The 20,998-nt window shown below is 38.1% G+C and overlaps 1 protein-coding gene across 3 annotated transcripts in view; it reads left to right on the forward strand.

Moving 5' to 3' along the window:
• Positions 1 to 20,998, forward strand: part of NUDT14 (nudix hydrolase 14) — an 86,250-nt gene that overhangs the window by 48,075 nt on the left and 17,177 nt on the right. For all 3 annotated transcript variants that reach the window (XM_067554942.1, XM_067554944.1, XM_067554943.1), the window contains exons 3-4: positions 10,133 to 10,197; positions 16,159 to 16,396. In XM_067554942.1, coding sequence (XP_067411043.1) covers positions 10,133 to 10,197; positions 16,159 to 16,396 — 303 coding nt within the window. The remainder of the gene's footprint in view (positions 1 to 10,132; positions 10,198 to 16,158; positions 16,397 to 20,998) is intronic.

The following is a 20,998-nucleotide window of genomic DNA, read 5'->3' on the forward strand; positions in this document are numbered from 1 at the left end:
GCTTATAGATCTTTGTAGTTAGGAGGTATCCCAGGGGTTTTTGTAAGGCTCATTATTATTAATGAAGGACAAGATTTTCAAAACTTGGCCCCATTGAAGTTAATGGCAAAATGGAGTCAGCCTTTCACCCAGAGTGAGTAAAGTTAGGCTCCCAAATCCATAAATGGACTAGATAGTGTCCCTCTTACAAAAGTGTAATGGCTTCCTAGCAGAAATATAAAGAGCTAAAATAATACAAATGAATAATTAATGCCTATACAAATATACAGAACTAATAAAACTAAAATTATCTTCAGCCACTAAAGCTAAATCGGTGTCCCCATTTAAATCATCCCTCACCCTCATTCTGCTATATTTAGTACACTCAGAGTTTGAAATGTAATACCTCAGTTTTTGTTCATCAACTTTGTAGAACAATATACCTAGTTCATTTCAGGTTTCAACAGCTTCTCTGAAACTGATCAAAGATTTTTTTAAAAGATATAATTTAGGAATTTATTAAGGTCAATACACAGTAATAAAAACAGGAACAAGAAATAGTCCATGAGATGTCAAATTGGAACATAAGCATACAGCCCAGTTGTTGACAAGTAACAGAATAGCTTTCTGTTATGATGTGAATTGGTATAAAGCAAAGGTGATGGAAGTTCACAGGTTTAAACAGATGAAAAAAATCAACATAAAGCACACTTCATGTAAAAAGAAAAACTTTCAAGTCACTGTAATATTCGCCACTTAAGTCTGTGGGTATTGCCATGTAACAGGATTATAATCTTTTGTACCCTGAACAATGTCATGTGACTGGAGAAAGGCAATGAAGACCATTCTCTTACCAGTACTCTTGTGGCTGCTATCGAAATCCTAAACAACAGTCAAAAGGCACTAATCAGTAGCTTATTTATAGTTCCTGAATTAAAAATACGTTCTCAATGGAAAAGCGTATGAAGTCATTCCCAAACATTTTAAAAGGGAGAGAAAAAGGTCACCTTCTTTTAGAATTCAGTAAGGTCTGAATTTACTTTATGGTTACAAAAGTAATCTCTGTTACTTGATATATTTAATAAAAAGTCTTCATCCTTTAGGTATTGTAAAGACAGCTGAAAAATACAGTTTTCCTGAAGAGTTTGCAGGGAGGGATTTGCAAGGTCTATAGGGAATCCAAGAAATCTGCATTACAATCTATAGTCTCCTGCAGATCCCACAGAAATAGTCTGCATTTCTCAGCTGCTCTCACATATGGAGAAAAAGGTTCTTGAAACATACTCTTAAAGATATTATAGATGGGAAGAGAAAAAATAGGTATGTACTCATTTCACTATAGTATGCTTTAAATTAGTGCAGGGGCTCTGACCTGGCCCCTCTGCATTACCAAGTACCACAGTGGCCTTGAGCAAGGGGAGGGAGGGGGCCTGCCAGAGGAGCAGCTGCACTAGGAGGTATCTGCACCCCTTTCATTCCTTGAGGGTAGGCCAGATGATGGGTCACTAGAACTACACAAGTGGCATGGATGAATTGTGGTCACTTTTCCCAGCCCATTGGCTGGAATCAATCCAGCTGTGGAGACTGCATTGTAGCCATATGTTCTGACCACAATATGGGAGCAGATTACCCTTCTTCTGCCTGTTCCCTGTGCCAAATCACTGGTGATGTCTGTGAATTAAGTCATCCCATGTGTAGTTCCTAGGTTATGTCCGAATGTATTGTGATATATTGTGAAATTTCACTTGAATGTTTTTTTTTCTATAAGAATTAACGTATCATAACATGAAAACGAATATGATACGCCACAATTATGTGTTTTTGTTGGCTGGCATGTATTGCTGTGTGCCATGTCATGCTGCTGTACCACAACCATATTTTCTCTGTAGTTTAATGCCTTCAGTTTTGCCAAATTATGGCAACAGGTATTTTCATGATCATGTTTGAAGTGATGGTACAAAAGGTAGTGCATATTTTAAAAAAACCCAAACAAACAAGCAACACCGCGCAAATTGGAGAGAGCTCACAGGAGAGCAACCCAAATGATACAAAGGTTAAGGAAATAATATCTAAGAAAGATTATGAGAGCTGGTCATGTTCATGCGAAGGATGAGGCTGAGGGAAGACATGATTACTTTTTGTCTTCACAGATATGTAAAGAGAGATTTTAAAGAAGGCAGAAACTAGTTATTCTCATTGATTAATGAAGAACAAAAGATAATGTCCTTAAGCTGAAGAAAGAATATTTCAGGTTAAATATTATGAAAACCTTCTTAACAATAAGACCAGTTAAGCAATAAAACAACCTACCAAGGGACATTGTGTAATCACTATCATTGGAGCAATTAAATCCTAAACTTGACACCTGGTTATTGAGGATGATATAGAGATAATGAATTTTTTCCTACCATTATAAAGAGGAATGAACTAAGTAACTTGTTAACATATCCTTTCAACCCAGATAATTATATTATTTGTTTGCCTGTGGTATTCTCAAATAACATATGCTTAGGGCCTGATGTTCAGCCCAGACTTGATAGGGCTCCTGTTTATGTGCCAGCAATGTTACAGGACAATTGCTATGCTTTAGCTATCTAAGTACCTGATTACATCCTCAGGTCAGTCTCAGTCACTGTAATGAGGTAAAGTTGCACCCACAATTGTTTATTAATTTTGTTGTTGAATGTATCCTGTATTTTTTTCCTTTATAATGTGGGAATTGGGTGGTAGTGAGCATCTGCTTATGTTTAAAAAGTTCTGCTGCAAATCATTATTTGATGGAGTTATTGAAAAAATAGTGTATAACTTAGTGCTTAACAAGTAGGTACTGTAGCTAGAGTTTATATTTCAAAAGTATATGTTGATGGAACTATTAACACATCCTAAATAATTGCTAAAAGTCATTCTCCACCTGCCTGGCGATTAACCAAATATATACTTCCTACTTTATAGTGTCATGTGCAACTTTCTGCTACAGTTAGATTTACAGTGAAACAAATCTTCCTTTTGATTTTTCCAAAGCAATGTTCGTTTTCTTATATGTGCTTGTCTCATCTTTTTATGCAGAGTTTACTTAACATTAACTACATTTAAACGATATTCAAAAGTAGCTTGGAAGCATCATCAGAATACATTAGTCTTTTAGACCTGTCTAATAATCCTTTGCCAAATCCATTTTATCTGTGATTAGTAAGAAAGGTTGAATGGTTTTGTCAGGAGCTTATAGTTTTGCTTTTGTGATAGGCTGTATTTTAAGCAGTCATTTGGATTGGTGTTGGCCTTTTGAAAAATGTAAAATTATTTGAAAGAAGACTTAAACGAACCAATAAAGATTATGCAAGCACACACACATTCATTCTCAAGTCTATCTATATTACAGTTAAAGCTCTGGGAAATTAAGGAATTGCATCGAAGGATAAATCAAAGGCTCCAGCTTTATTACAATGTCTTCTAAAAATTTAAAGACTATTTTCTCTGGCTTAAACTACTAGATGCCTGATAAAAGAAAGAAGATAGCACTTCAGATATCACATAAGAAGTTTCAGGGGCAATTCCAAATATTATTCTGAAGAAATGAAGGGTTAATTTGAGTTGAGAAGTAACTTAAGGTCTATATGCAGTTGCCTTCTTTTATATTCACAAAGAAAATGTTTTTTGGACAGGTTATTCTAGATAAACTGAGCTTATTTGAAGTCTGCACCCCAAAAAGTATTTATGAATGTGACAGATTTTGGGTTGTGTTAGAACTCAAAAAAATTCTAATTTCATTTTTAACGACAGAGTTCTAAAATTGCACGTGTAGACATTTCTTAGTTGAATGGTAAAATTATGCAGTTTCTCTTCATCTGCGTCTCTCTTGCTATAGTTTACTTCTCAAAGCTACTTCATCTTTAAATTTAGTAAAAAATAGACTCAATAAGGAGAAGAACATGCAGAATTTGGGCTCAGATTTCTGACATGGTGTGAGCGAAGAAAGCCAAAGTCTTAAAACTTCAAGAAAAAGCAAGATTATGCTTTAAAATATTTGAAGCAAAACTAAAATGTTTATTTCCCCATTGTTTTTGCTTCTTGTCTGGTTTATTGGTGCTGGTATCTTGGCTCCCTTTCAAACTGATCAAGGCATAAGCAGAGTTTGACTGCTTAATTTTGTGGGGCATGAGGTAGGGAGGTTAGATATATATGTCTGGAGCAGATATATAAGCTGGAGCAGGCATCTTAATTTCTCAGCCAGTTGCTTTCCTGAACTTTCGGCTTCTGGTGCCGTGACCGGAAGCCGAAAGTGCTTGTTTTTCCACCAGGCCCATCCGAGTCAGCCACAGGCCTTGCCAAAAGATAAGTCCTAAAAAAAACCATCATAAGTTTGGGGAGGCAATGTCCTCCCATGCCCTCCCCCCCCCCCCCCAACTCCGCCCAAACAAAACAAAACATTTTACATACGCGTTTTGTATCCAGAAGCTCCCTAGCAGGATCAAGTCTATGAAAAGTCTTTTCTACAAAGATCTCTGTGGTTGCATGTTGTGCTTGGCTTTTTTCTTTTGACAGTACCAAGATGATTCTTAATACTGGGTATCACTTGAGAATCAGGGATTCTGACTGATTCCGTTCTTTGCCCTATTTATTCCTGCATGTCGTCTTTGTATTTCTTTCCTAGGCATTTTCAATTCCGACGATTTTTTGTTCTCCCTCTCAGACCAATGCTCAGTAATACTCCAAGTAATGTATTCTGCCTAACGCTCTCACCATGTGCTTCAGTGTATTATTTGCAAGTGGCCTGCAAGAATCATATTCCTTATCAGTTCAAAAGTCTACTGGATTCTTAACCCTTTAGTAAAATAGTCATGAGTGTCTGAGGATAACAACTAGTAATTGGTTGCTTTTAATGTTGTTGTACTGGGGGAGCTTGCATCATTCCGTATTGATCAGATTATCTTAGATGTCTACAGGATGTGATGTTGAGGTGCCTTGATAAGAGTTAAGGAAAGGTCAGTTTCTTTGCCCTTATTACCTCATCACTTACTTAATATAGTATAGTATTAGTAAAAGCTCCTATGGAAGCCTGGTCTCCAGGGAATCCTGTTGCTAACCTTGCTGCTTTTAGCTGCCGTTATTATTTATTATATATTTGTTCATATATGCATTTAAAGTTCCATTGCTATGATTCGTAAGGGCCATTAAGGGCCATTCTTCCATTAAGAGATTTTTCAAGCTTTTGTTTCCAACACATGAAAAGCAATTAGTAAATGCTAGCAATTGCTTATGGATTAACTGTAACCGAGGTCATCAAGATAGCAGATTATGAAGCAAATGACTACATGGTGAAATTTTGCCCATACCAAAAAAATATACTGACACTTCTGAAATATATGTACTCATGGATTTGGCAATGCAAATTTGAGTTTTGCACTTGAAAATAACATTTCAGTGGAATGGACTAAGCAGACTTTCTGTTCCTCTTAGTGCTTGGATCAGTAGATCTTACCTTTTTTTAATATAGTTCTTTGGAGATGCTACTTCTAGGAATGTCATAAAACATGTCAGCTCCTACCATTTCAAGGAATTTAGAGTTAGGCCAGTTTTTTTGTAAAGGTGGTAACTCAAAAGGTTTTCTAGCCCAATAGCACAGTTATAAAATTTATAGCTGAAGTTCTTGGGTTATAAAAGTTGCATTTACAGTGAACATCCTTCTTATCAATGAGATTCTTAAATGTGGAAGTAACTTTTTTTTAAAATGGTTATACCAAGGGACTGGGACTTTAGATTCCTGTGTTCTGTTCCCAGCTCTGTGTGGCCATTGGTAAGTAATTTAACCTCAATGTATCCATTTTTTAAAATGGGAAGCATAATACCTGCCTGTTTCAGTCAGATGGTATGAAATGTACGTGGTTGACTTTAATGAGCTTTAAAATTCTTGGCTGAATGGTACTACAAAAGTGTCAGTATAGGCCAGTATAGGAAGTGGTCTCTCTTTGAACAAATGTCATATTAAACACAGTCCAAGTCCACATCATCATTTATTTTAAGTCCAGTCCCTTATGCTGAGGCAGGACCAAATAAACCTAGATCATGATAAAGCCACCACCAATTCTTCATACATTTATGGAAAAATAAAATCAGTGACTCAGATCCCTGCCCAGAGGGAACTATGTTTGGGCAGAACTCATTTGTCCTGCATAGAACAGATGATTTTCTGCCTGCACAGTTTTGGTTCCTGGGTACCACAAGGGAAATGGAGACTTGGTATGAGCAGGCTGAAGGGGGCATGTGATGCCCCACCAGTCCTGTGATCATCACTTGTACTAGCTTGTGATACTTTTCTACCATCCCTCTTTGCTAAGTTTAGTCCTTAGGGCAGCTGCCGTCACAGTCACTGTAGAGAATCCTAACCCTGATACAGATCCAAGGTGGTCTGTGGGGTTTGAGATCACATTCTGAGGCAAAGCAAACAGCCTTCTCCTGGAATGATCCTGGCAGCATTTTGAGGAGTTTTTTCTGTAGCCTTCTTTCACAGGGTTTGAGAGGGCAGTGGTTTTTTTCGTATGTTTATTCTGTAGCTCTTTTTGAAATTATAGAGACCGGTCCGGGAGCTACCATCTTCCCATTACACCTGAATGAGCTTTCCTTGTGAATGGCCATTACATTTTCCAGGAAAGGAACAACAAAAATAAATCCTATGCATTTTTTTTTTTTTTTTTGCCATGTGTGCATACAAAACCTATTGTTAGACTAGAGTCTTTGATGTTAATGTCAGATTAAATTCTGTGCAGGCCTCATACATTCCAAGGAAAGTCTCCAGTTTTCCTGTTCTTGTGGGTCTGTGTCATTGCTTTGATAAGATAAATCTTGGGCTGGGTTAATCTTTTGTGTATTATGCAGCCAACAATTTTTCCCAAGGTTTACTGTGTATGTTTCTGTTTTTATTGATTTTACTTTTTATCATTTTAAAGTGTATATTATATAGACTACTTTAAAATAAGGTTAACTATAATGCCATTTTAAGAAATTGCTATGAAACATCAAACATGCATATAAATGTGTTGCATTATTTGACCAATCAAAGACCATTCCAGTTTTTCCTTTATAACATATTAGGCTCATTCCAAAGCATATATATACCATCCAAAAACATCTTCAGATTTCAAAATCAATACTCTATATATGCTTAGCTGATTTGGAAATCAGGAACATAAGGATGTTTTTGTATACTGAGAGGGCCAGATCCTGCATCTGAATCCACACACTTGGCTACTGCATGCACATGGAGTCCCATTGAACTGAGTGTGGGCTCTTTGTGGGTTCAGGGATCCACCCATGCAGATCCAGTTGGATGATCTGGTGCCCACTTAGTGGATTTTTCAAATACCTGATATCCTGATTTTAGTGGCATGGAGTTTCACAAGTAAAAAAGTAAAAGCCTCATCATAAGCTGTTAAAGTATATTTCATGGTCTCATGGATGAGTTTTGATGGATTTAAAAAAAAAAGAAAAAACCCAAAAACCAAATTGTACTCTGATTGTAGCAAATGTATCTCTGAGAGATTTAAATCTTAACCTATTAGATTGTGACTCTCAAGCTGTGTAAGGAAACATTAGAATTCATCAGTTATAATTTAAAAAAAGTTATAAACATTACATTCAGAATTGTGTCAGCCTGAGAAAATTAAATGTAATTAAGAAAAATGTTCTACAGATCTCTGGCATCTCTGTACCGTTTTTTCTCAATATGGTGTGAGAGATAGACAATTGTAATAACTTGGTGCTACTCAATTCCAGTTTAATTTGATCTTGTTCCTTAATTCTGACAGATTGTTTTTAAGTTTCCCATCTGTTCCATAGATATCTCAGATGATTGAATCTTAGGAAAAATATCTAATAGCTAATCCTTCTGAGTCAGTGCAAGTTATTTAATGTGATATCTTTCTCTCCAGATGTTAAGGAGGCTCAGCCAAAGTAAAGGTTGGACCTGCATTAGGGGTGGAAGGAAAGGTACACAACCTCAGAGACTAGTCTATCCTTCAAGGGGTCTCCACCATCCCATCAAACTTAACACCGTTGATTTAACTTCTCAGGTGACTTACATTGTCTTGAAGCCACAGTACAAAAGAAGGGAAGTTCAATAAAGCAACAAACAAACAAAAATTTACTCTTATAGGGACAGAATAGTCACAACAGTATCCAAAAAAAATAAAAGAGAAATTGAAAATGATTGAAGAACAATGCTGTGGAAGGTCATATAATATACTGCATGCCAACAGATTGAAATATTTTACATCCTCACACTTAAGTTCAGCCCTTCTGACTACATACAACATTTGGTTAATTACAGACTAATATTCAACCAGAGAAGGTATCTCTATGTGTAAACAGAAAAAATATCCATTCATGCACAATAGCACAAAAGGGCTGTGTGTCTCAGTTTAAATTCCCCTGCAAATGACATCTGGGGCAGGAGCCATCAGTATCCAAAAGGGACATTTGGGAGCAGAAGCCATAATATGAATTTTAACATCTAGATCTAAAATATGAGCAGTTTCTCAGTGGGTGCACTGTGAATGACATCAGCTTGGCCAAATGCACGTTTCTAATGGGAGCAGCAGCACTCATTGTAGGCAGTCTCTCTTTATGGCCAACCATCAACTTTCTCCAATGACAGCTGAACATTTCCACTTATGTCCTGTAAATGTGTGTTCACGTTCTGGTTGCTCTATATGCATTTGCATGTTTCAGGTGGGTTTCCCCAGTTATGGATTTAAGAGTAATGGCAAAGGTGCACTTTGCCCAGGTTTGGACTTTGTGACTGGGCACATATTTTCTTTCTTTGTTGCACAAAATTATAGATGTGTTGGGGGGGAGGGTGCATTAGTTGCTGGAGTTATGTTATCCTGGATGAGGAGTCGTCTTTGCCCTCTTGTGTGCTTTCACAGGGGTCAGCCAAATTCCAGCATCCAGTGCCCCAATATGTACATTAGGGTCTATTTTCAAATAGATTTCTATATGGATAACTGACTCTTGGTATAGAAATGCTCTGAATGATCATTTTGACATAAAATGAAATTTAAAATACTGCTAAAGTTTCATAAAGATTTTGTACTTTGGTTGTCCCTTTAGTTATTTATATTCCAAGTAGTTGTTTAAACAAACCTACTAGAAACTGTTCGTTTAGTAGGTTAAATAGTATAAAAATGAATATACATCAGAACTATAATTAAAATATTGTTGAAGACTTGACTACAGCCTGCAAATAACTTAATCATTAACTTAATCTATGGGATTGAAAAACTGTATGATCCATGGAATAATAAATGATTTTACCAGTCATATGTACTGCATCAAGGCATTGCAAATGAGGGGCTGAAACCACGATGAGAGTAGTATAAATTTGCTTTTGTGAGTTTTAAAGGGACCCTAACTTAGAAATCACACTTTTGTCTGAAAATGTTAAGTTGTTACAAGTAAAACCTAAGTTACTGTAATGGAAAGAAATTAGAGACAGAAAAATAATTCCTTACTTTTTCAGTGCTCTGTGAAGAGTCAGTTTGTTTCCCCTGTATGGTGAGTTGTTAGTCAGTTGCATGTGAGTCTTTCATACAGAAACGGGAGAATTTTTTTAAAAAAATTTGATTGTGAAACCACAAAAAACTGGTAAATAGCTGAAACTGTTTATAACTTGGTTTTGCAAATAACTAGATTTCCGTTTGATGGTGTCTGTTTTAAGGCCAGAGCGTAGTTATTGGTCCCAAGCAGCAGGCAGACTTTTTTGCCCATGAGTTCGGTGGCGCTATTTGCAAGTGCTAGGGTGCATCCATGAAGATTTGATTCCAGGATTACAGCCTATATCTGTCCCTGATATCAGAAATAACTTGATTTTTGGAAGCTCTTCCTGCTGATATAATTAATAACCATATCCTGAGTCTTTTTTTTCTGCAAAGTGACTTAAGAGTGGATAAAGTCACCTATGTTTTTTGGGACCTGTTTCTAAACCCACTGAAATCAATGGATTTTGGATCAAACACTTGTTGCATTGCAGTGTTAATAAATGTCATACACGTCTATATAGTGAAAAATAAAATTTGTGGGATGTAAGGTTTATAATGCTGCATTAATCCACACTGGTTTATTCAGAGTGCATTGATCTGTTTTTCCCCCTCTTTCTTAGTGTCTCAGTCCTGATCTTTAATTCTTCTCGGCAGTGCTTTCTTTTGGTGAAGCAGTTCCGCCCAGGTAATCCTCTTCTTTAGCTTCACTTTTGCTCACAAGTGAAGCAAGCTATTAAGGGTTTAGCAGTTAAAAGTTGTTCAATGTATGGATATTTGTGGTGATTAAAATCAAGTTTCTTCTTGACCTATGGTAGTTATCAGATGGCTTATGCCCTGAATCTTTAAATTTTATGTTCCTTATTTAAAAAAAAAAATACTCTTACCTAATGTGAGGCAATATATACATGGGAATTTAAAACAAACCCCCAAATTAGGGAATAGTGGTATACTGTGCACAAATATATTTTTGTTTTTATTATATATTGCAAAGTAATAGGTAGATTATTGGCTCTCTTAGTTGTAAGAGGTGTTGGTACCTTAAGAGAGAATCTATTTAAAATTCATTTAATTCTTTTTGTATAAATTGTTCTGACAACATGTATTTTTGGAGGTTAAAAATAAGATGTATATTTCCTCAGCATGTTGGTTTTAACCCCCCCTTCTCCCACCTAAAAAAAAAAAAAGTATTAAAGATCTTTCTTTCTCTGTTGCTAAGAGACCGTTTCAAGACCATTCTGGTAGATGTCATTGGAAACTTTCTGGTGCAGTGTCTTACCATTGGCACTTGCCTGGAGTGATTGACAAGGCAGTTCAGTGTAATGCAGTAGTATTGTAACTTGTAGCTCATGTTTCCATTCAGCACTCTGTTGCCTATTCTAAGCAATAGGGTTTATTTACATGCTTATTTAAAATCCTTATGTCTTCTATTTGCAACCAAATAGAAACTGCTAGCATGGTTATTACTCTTTTTGAGTCATTCTTAGGTGGCTGTAACACAAATATGTTTCATGACGCCTTTTTTCAAATGACTTTTGTGTGAAATTCACTCCTGTGCTGAGGGCACAGGGCTCAATGCACACATAAGCCTTTTAGTACTATGCAAGACAAAGCTGGACACATTTTGTCTTTCAATCAGGACTAATGCATAATAAAATTAACTATTTTTGCAAATAAAATAATGTAATAAATAGTGTAATAAAAGATGTTTTCCAGGATGAATTTATTATGATAAGAGAAACACATTAAGCTGCTAGGCAATATGAAATTAGGATGGTCCATAAGCAAAGGAAGTAGAGAAGATTGAATAAATGGAGCATTCATTATAAGGCTATGTTTACACTTTCATGATCGATTGAGCGGTCAGTGAGACCCGCTCAATCAATGAGGGAGTCGACTGAATAAGTCCACCCCCTCAACTAGCATAGGCTCAGCGCAATGTGACCAGCGTGCAGAAGGGAAGCTGAGCAGTCGACGTCAGTTACGCAAACTACTCCCGTCGACTATTGCCGAATTTCCGGGTAAGTGTGAACAAGCCCTAAATATTCTGGCCAAGTGGATACCTTCAGTATGCCATCTCCATGGAAATGTCAGATTCTGTTGACTCTACAGAGCCTAGCCTCCCAGAAAGCCTGCTGTTTTGGTATTAGGCTCACAGAGGGCCTTGAATGTACTCAGAGTGGCTGGCCTTCTGAGCAAATGGGCAGTTAAACATTCCAGGGCAGCTATCATCCATACCCACTCCCATCAGAGTATTTATGTTAGGGTTAGAGCTCCATTGCCTGGGGATGGTCTGCCATGCTGTCTGTAAAAATGCATAAATTAAGTGATGATACTTAATAATAAGGAGTCATAGTGGACCAGAAGCTAAATATGAGTCAACAGTGTAATGCTGTTGCAAAAAAAGTGAACATGATTCTGGGATGTATTAGCAGAAGTGTTGTAAGTAAGACAAGAGTAGTAATTCTTCTGCTCTCCTCCACGCTGATTAGGCCTCAACTGGAGTATTGTGTCCAGTTCTGGGCACCACATTTCAGGAAAAATGTGGACAAATTGGAGAAAGTCCAGAGAAGAGCAACAAAAATTATTAAAGGTCTAGAAAACATGACATATGAAGCAAGACTAAAAGAACTGGGTTTGTTTAGTCTGGAGAAGAGAAGACTGAGAGGAGACATGATAACAGCTTTTAAGTACATAAAAAGTTGTTACAAGGAGGGAGAAAAATTGTTGTTCTTAACCTCTGAGGACAGAACAAGAAGCAATGGGCTTAAACTGCAGCAAGGGAGGTTTAGGTTGGACATTAGGAAAAACTTCCTAACTGTCAGGGTGGTTAATCACTGGAATAAATTGCCTAAGAAGGTTGCGGAATCTCTATCATTGGAGATTTTTAAGAGCAGGTTAGACAAACACCAGTCAGGGATGGTCTAGATATTACTTAGTCCAGCCATGAGTGCAGGGGACTGGACTAGGTGACCTTTGGAGGTCCCTTCCAGCCCTATGATTCTATTTCTCTGTCCTGTTTGCTTCCCTGTCAGAATCCCAACAGAAAGAGGATGGGGGGATGGCACATCTCTAGATATTTGAGAATTTGTGAATGAACAACAGCAATTTAAATCACTAGGTGTGTCTACTATAAGTGTGACTGTTGTATACATGTACTTATCCCTCCTCTGACAGAGAAGAGGGTAGAACTGATTGACTCTTCTGGTAAAATAAAGTCTAAACGAATGCTGTAGTAGTTTCCACATTAGTTCCTCACAGATGCCCCATTGAGATAGACTCTCAGTATCATTCATTTTGGTAGTCAATGGACCATATCTTTCCAGATACAATTAAACAGTATGTAACTGGAGAAGACTCAGGTTAATACCAATAAATATACACCATGTGATTTTTCAGATGGAAGTATAACAAACTTTCAGTAGGTTGCATGTATTTGCTGTTCCAGTGGCCCAAGGCTTGAGTTACCAGCCATGTTTTACCTCACAGAGCTCCCAAATAGTTGGTGAAAACAAAAAGAAATCAAAAGTGTAAACAGCAAACCACTTCCCTCCCTGATCTGCTAAACTCCAGGAGACTCTCCAAATCTATACTGCTTTCTCCCACTTTTACTCCTTTGAGAGCAAGCAAGCCTCTCATTTCAGTTACTTGAACAGGCTTGTTTTGAGTAAGAGTTCAATTCAGCTGATTCCCCTGTGCCTCAGCTACACTTAAAGGAACTCACATATTTAGGACTTTCCACTCTGAGAATCCACAACACTTGCCTAGATGCTGGATCATTAATCAAGATTCATGATGAATGCTTCATGTTCCCTGGAAGCAAAACAGCTATATAGGAGCTACTGCCTCTGGCCTGTGTACATCTCAACATTGTGTCAAGGATGGTGAGGGAGTGCCGTATTATAATAAACAAAATGGGTGGTTCTGACCCAAGAGGCATCACCTATTATCGCCCCAAAAGGCTTTTATTACCCCCATGGTAGTACTATTAAACAAGTACCCAACAAATTTGACCTTGTGGTCATGCTTGTACCATGCCCAAAAGATGAAAAAACATTACCCAGGGCCCAGTATCCAGGAGATGTAACTCACACAGCAAAGTCTTGGCCTAACCCTGTGGGAAGAATTAGGGCCTCACAAAAGGATGCCTGATATTTATTGAAAGACCTTTCTAGTTTTCGACAACCCTTCCCAAACTCTTTTTTTGGGTTCTGGAAGGGGCCCATCAATTTATTCACCTTATAAGGGATTATTGACCTGACGTGTTGACAACAATAACATCTTCTAAAGAAAATAATTCAACATTTATAACACACACATGATTACAAATTGGTCCTTGTAAATTAAGTTATATAGACAATGCCTGTGTAACACCGAATGGGTAAAATTAACAATTTATGGAAATGATAATATTGCTAGTTTACATAAGCAATAAATTATTCAGTTTTAGAGTTTAAGGCCGGAGGGGACCACCAGATCATCTAGTCCGATCTCCTGTATATTATAGATCACTGAACAACACCAAGCCACCCCCATACCTAGCCCACCAACCAGATTTAAACCAAAATATTAGAACATTCAGGCTGTCAAGTTTGCTAAAATTCTTTTTCAAATTTGCATGTGCATATGAAACTGACAAGGTAGGTGAGATAATATCTTTTATTGGACCACCTTCTCAACAGAAATTGGTCCAATAAAAGATATTCCCTCACCTACCTTCTCTCTCATATCCTGGGACCAACACTGCAAACAACTGACATTCCTTTTGATCGAAAACCTAACTGTTTTGTGAAATTTGTCAGGATAATTCTGAGCTGAACTGCGATTGTGTGTATTGCAGGTATTAGCTGCCTTGTCTGAAATCAAGACTGGTGGAATCTGACATTACTAAGCATGTCATGGCATTTTCCCAATTAAAGAAGGAAACATTTTGGATATTTTCCCATATTAACCATCTGAGTCAAGCTCAGATTTTTGGATGTTAGAGCAAACGCATTAACAATTCCCCCAAATCTGCCCAGTAAGATCCAACAAATAAAACCAGAGAGGCAGATCCTCAACTCATGTAAATTGTCAGACCGGTTGGAGCTATGGCAGTTTATACCAGTTGAGGATCTGTCTTCAGAATCTCCTTGACTTAAGCCAAGTGCCTCAATAGTCTGTTGCTTCTTTGGGAGTAATATTCCTTTATAACCAAATATAGAAAGGGACAATTTAAAAGGCTTAAAGAAACATTGGACAAAATTGCTAACAGAACATAGTTGTCCATTAAATTTGTACTCCCTTATGTAACAGAGCTTTAACATTTGGAATGAGACTTAGAAAAAAAACGTGCATGTTTATTGTTTACGTGAAACCTATGTTACACTTATATAATATATTTAAATGTTATTAAGGTATAACTATCACAGATTATTAATAAAACAGCAGTTTTTAGGTTGGCTATAATAAATTATTTAAATAGAGTAACTGTTTTCATGTCCGATATCTTATAACATTTTAATATAATGTTTTTCCTAATCTAGTATCAGATTTGTTATTAAAATAAAAGGGGTGAAGATGGGAAACTTTACAAAGAAGAGACAAATGGAGCTACATCTATAAAAGAAAGTTTGAATGGCTCTAATATTTTTAGCAGTACTTCTTTGTTTTAGGACCCAATCCTGCAGGCTTTACTTATGCAAAATGTCCATTGATATCCGTGAGAGTTTTGATTAAAGACTGTAGAATCTGGCCCTTAGTTTTTCCTTTAGGCATGTATTACAGTGACAGCTGTTTCTAGATGAATGCAAAAGGTCCTTTGCAAATTCCACTCAATAATCTGTGCAAGGAACTATATGTTCAAAAGAGGATTTTTCAAACAAACATACATGCTTTTCATAACCCTGTCCAAATAACAGCTGAGTTGACAGGCTGAAAGACTCATCATTGTGCACATGGTACACAATGTACAGACCAACTTCCCGGCAAAGATGAATGCATAGATTAAAATAAACCCATATATGCACATTAGCCAACAAATGGAAGTTGTTTTGAACAATAGATTTCTGAGTTCACTTAATTTTGGTAGCATGTATGAGACTTCTATATCAATATTAACAGAACTCATGTTCAAAGGACCATTTCACAGAAATGAAATATAAAAACAAAAATTCCACTGTTTCAGTTTTTTTCAGTTTTGCTAAATACCATCTATTGATTTCCCCATTGGCATTAAATACTTCACAATTAAACATTTTCACATACCCACATCTTGTAGCACTTGTGTACCTTTATGATATATTGTGGAAACAGATTTTCAAAAGGTGTGAAATGTTGCATGCTCCAGTTGCTTATGTGAGCAGTTATTGTGGCCTGTCACTTTTGTGTGCAAATGATAGAATGTATCCATGCAAAACCCATCATTTGTGTGTGAAAGTGATAGTGTGCAAAAGTTATGTATTAATGTGATTTTTGCACGCACACCAATGAGGCAGCTGAACACCTTTTAAAATGTGGCCCTACGTGATTTATTGTGTTTGTTAGTTGGATTTGTTATAAATTAGATGGTGAAATTCCATTTGAATAAGGGGTCTTTTATGCGACCTGAAATGGGGATGGTAAGAGTAGATTTTTCAAGTACAGTTGTTTTTTCTTTTGCATTTTTTAGCTGTTTACATGTGTGAAATGGAACGGCACCATCCTCAAGACTTTCAAAGTAAAGACCAGGATAGCTGGCGTCCTCTACTGGATCCCTTACCCGCTACAGCAGGAGTGACCTATGAACTCTGTGCTGGCATAGTAGACAAGCCAGACCTTTCTTTGGAGGAAATTGCATGCGAGGAAGTCTTAGAAGAGTGTGGTTATGATGTTCCCATTACAAACCTGAAGAGAATCACTTCATACAGGTAAATAGCAGCCAAAATGATGCTTTGTATTTAATCTTTTTCAAAGGACCATTGTTGGAATAGCCTAAGGGTAAATTAATTTCCTTTCCAAAGCAATGAGCTTGGAGAAACAGCCGTCCATGAGTGCTTGAGGGTGTAAACACCAAGAACAGAGAGGAATTATTTAGGAAGATATAAAAGGCTATAAACTGAGATTAATGGGATGAAATTCAAACTGAGGAAAATTAGTCTAGTGAGATCTAGTAGACTGGGGAATAGAGAACCCCAAGGGAATTAGTAGAAAACCCATTGCTTGGGGCTTTAAAATGTAGAGAGGCTGGAGTGATAGAAAGTGTACTGTAAGAAACAATCCTATACTCGCAGGATGATAGGCTAGCTGACCTATGTATTAGACCTTTTCCATCTCTGATTTCCATTATTTTGATTAAAAATGAGCCGCACAACATGGACGCTGATCCTGCATTGATGGGACTGTCCCAGCATGAGGGTACGTGCTACTGAATCTCTTTTCAGGACCAGGGCCGTAAAAGAAGCTTCTATGAAATACATGTTAGGATACATTTTATATCACTTTATTGCTGGCTCTGTTATGAACATTTTTACATGTGTTTTTAATTTCATTGTAAGGTATTTTAATAAATTACATCAGGAATAAGAGAATATATTTGGGCTGTTTGGAATTAAAGAAATGTCAAGAATTAAATAATTTCAGAAGAAAATGTTTTCACAGACTTATTGCCATTATATCTCCCTACCAGGCTGTAGCATTGTTAAAGGCATCTGTCACCATTATCCAAAATACATGTACAAATTAACAGAGAATGGCTTCAGGTTTTTTACTTACTTCATTTTTGCTTGACAGCTCTATTGAACTAGATCCTGTCATTGGTTTTTTAATTTGAGAATAGAATACAAATCCACAGCTGTCAATCCTGGCAAATGTTATTTCCTGCTGGATTAACAAGCAACGCTTCTGTTGGAAGGGGGGGGTGAATCACAGGAGTTGTCTCTTGCAACTTCTTGAAGCTAGATTAGGGGTCTGTTCTACTAAAAGAAACATCGCTTTATAGAATTATGAAACAAAAGCTGTTCACAATATTCTGTATTTTGTGTGACATTTATGTGCTGTAGTGACACAGATATCTTTAAAAAAAAAAAAAGTTGCAACATTATTTCCATTGTAAACCACATTTTTAGGGTTTATGGCTCAATAGTAAGAGTTCACATCTGGCTGAAACAACATAAATTTTCTGTTAAATTTTTTTTTTTAATTTTACATAATTTTTTTTAGTTGAGTTGCCCGGTTTTTAGTCCCAAATAAAATACGTCTAGTGTGGTGATTAATCTTTAAGGCTTCTGTCCTGCATTGTGGTCCTTATGGGCACAGCAGTTAGCCTGTGCGGAGGCCCACCAAGTAGGGCACCAGGCAGATGGAGTAATTCACTTTTATAAATAAAAATGCAGGATTGAGGCTTTAAAGATGATCTTTTTCAAGCATTTATTTTGCACCTTGGAATAGGGTGTTGGTTTCAATTAAGAAAAAACTTTAATTAAAAAATGTATTTAGGTTGCCTGTTGTTGGATTTTTTATTCTCTGCACTGGCACGTGGGAGACAAAGAGTTAATTCCAAATCCTGTGTTCTTGCTCCCTTAGTAGGAGCATGTTCAGCTCCTGTTAGGGAGAAGTGCTTTTGCATCACTCGTGTCTGTGTCCTGTTCACTGTTCCTCAGCTCGAAGGGTGATGGCCCAACACGAGCCGTGAGTATTTGTTGTAAAGGCAGAAAATGAGAATTGGTCCCCTCTGTCAGGGCATTGAGTCCCCTCAGGAGGAAGTGGGTGTAGTAGAAAGTGAGAACCTGAGACATGAGGCCTAGTATAACAGGCCAGGTATGAGGCCTGAGCTAAAGTAGCAGTAAAGCCCGGCTGTTAGAAAGCAAAGTTAGCAGGCTGTGAGTTCACAGAAGCTGGCAAACAAACACATTCCTAATGAACCACTCGGTACAGAGCACTCACGTAGTGGGGAGAACACCAAGAATACCAATATCACTGTTTGAAGAACAGCAATTTTTTCAGATTTTTGAAGTGCATTCTAGATAGTATCTTTATCAACCCTCTAACAGCCATTACAAAATGCTGACATAAGACATTATAATGGCTGGTTTGTGTTCTTTCAGTGATTTCTGGATTAACATATAGTTTATTAATCAGATCCACTATTATAGTCCTATCATTTCAGTGATCTATAGAATTTCTCCATTAAGTATTTATTGATCCGGTATTTCAGGTCTGTATTGTGCTGAGTTCTTCACATTGTGCAGCCTTCCATTTTTAGTCCCCACTGCAGTGTTCCTGGGAAGCATCATGGTACACAAACTCGCAACAGGCGTGTACTTGTGAAATCTGTTTGATGTGAACTAAGAGGGAGGTGTCTGGACATACAGTAAGCAGTAACATGTCAGTGCTCATTCTGAATTTTCTTCTTGTAGAAGTTTGAATTACATGATTAACAGTAATCTAATGTAGTTTTTATTTGTTTTCATAAGTGAAGCCACTATTTTAATACAATAAAATTAGGAACATTTAAAAATTTGGTTATGACTAGAAAAGTGACTATGTAAGAGTGACACCTTCTTACTCAACAGTATGACTGCAGTTGGGGATGAGATTGCAACTTGTGTTATGTGCCTGCACAGGGCAGTCAGAGGTTATAAAGTTTCTCCTCAAACCCATGCTTGCGCTTCCCACACTTGCACAGGTGGGAGGGTAATAGGAGGACAAGTGGGTTAGTGAGCAGAGCCTTCACTCTGCCCCTCCTGACATGCTCACCAGCACAGCTGATATGGAACAAAAGGGAAAATAATCTGTTCTTCTTCTTCAAGGAGGTTGTCCCTGTGGGTGCTCCACTTTAGATGTACATGCATCCTGTGCCTGAGATCGGAGATTTATGATAGCAGTGCCCGGTTGGGTTGCACATACTCTGATACCACCTCATGCTGTCTCCGGCACTTAGATAGTGCAGTGCAACCAACCGTTCCTTAGTTCCTTCTCTACCACCTTTGGCTTGAGTTGGAACCCTTATCAGTGCCTTTCTTTCAAATTTAGAATTTAGAGAGTGTAAAGTTATTAGTGATTAGGAATTAATTAGTAGTTAGATAGCTTATCTTTATTTTCTGTTCACCCTAAAAAAAATTTTTTAATAATAAATCAGTAGAAAATAGGTTTAATTTGAATTTATACTCTAGTATAACTTTTATTACCGCTCTCCATCTTGGGGCAGAAAAACTCCTGGCATGTCCGGCTCTTCGGGGGTTAAGTGGTGCCTTATGTGCAGACTCTCCATACCTCTCTCAGACGATCATGCACAGTGTGTCCGTTGTCTTGGTGAGTCACATATTCCTCAGAAGCGTTCACATTGCCACAATCTAAAGGCCAGAGCAAGGAAGGCGAGAGACCTTCAACTTAAACTCCTGATGATGGAGAAATCATTAAGACCTGCATCAGAGCCTGAGTCACAGTCCCCTCCTGGCCAATGGTTGCCATCGGCAGCCTTCTATACAGGGCTGGCCTACTACAGAGTCTATGACCAAAAAGGCTATGAAAAAGCACTCCCCAACATCACCTCAGAGAGAATCAGCTAAGAAAAAGTGAATTCTTCGGTACTGTCGGCACTGAGCGCTTCAGATTCCGATACTCCAGGACCATCAAGTACTGCCGGTACCCAGAGAGCTAAAGACCCTAAGAGGCTAAGCTTCGAAAAAGGCACTAAGGGCAAGGCAAAACCCACAGCCTCAGTACCCACGGAGCCGAAAAGACATTCAGCACTGAGCACCTGAAATACGTGGCAGCCAATTGTGCCCCCATGATACCAACGGTGCACAGCACGAAATTTTCAGCACCGACGACAGCTACACATTATGTCGGTACACCAGTTACACTGATATCGGTACTGTCCCTCCTGGAACCACAGCAATTCCTGAGACAGAGAGACCTAATAGTCTCAGCCACACCAGAGTCTCCTCTCTTCAGTACTGACATTACTCCAACTCACTCAGTACCAAGTCACATGACCACTCCACCCAGGTCTGCCCCCCCACTATCCAGTGATGATGAGGAAGAAGAGGAAGGGCAAATACATTTATCCGTTACTCCTCTGTGGTTCATTCATCCAGACCAGGACCAGCACATCACTTGAACCACCACTCAGCCTCTCGAGCACCCAGCTGGTATGGTCACCCTTGGGTGCCACCCTCCATGCCATTCCCACCACAATGGCAGTATTGCCCTGGGCTATATACAGGGCACAACAGCAAAAAACCTTAAGCCCACCAAGATCACTAACATCAACTCTACAAGTACCCTCTGAACCCCAAGAGGAAGTGGTTAAAGAACTGAGGGAAGTCTCTGATCAAGAAGACCCATCTCCACCAAAGTTATCATAATCTGATGTAAAGCAATTCCAGGACCTCTGCAAAAGGGTAGCAGAGTCTCTCGACATAGCCCTTTGTAGAAAGGGGGCATGGTCTCCCTCAGAGATGGACAGGGAGGAACGGCCCGACCCTGGGTAGGTGGAGCCAGAACAACCCTGCCCACCCCACCAGAAG

This window comes from Emydura macquarii, unplaced genomic scaffold (genome assembly GCF_026122565.2).
Source record: "Emydura macquarii macquarii isolate MOO-44397 ecotype Brisbane River unplaced genomic scaffold, CSIRO-AGI_Emac_v2 contig_1551, whole genome shotgun sequence".
NCBI classification, from domain to species: domain Eukaryota; kingdom Metazoa; phylum Chordata; order Testudines; family Chelidae; genus Emydura; species Emydura macquarii.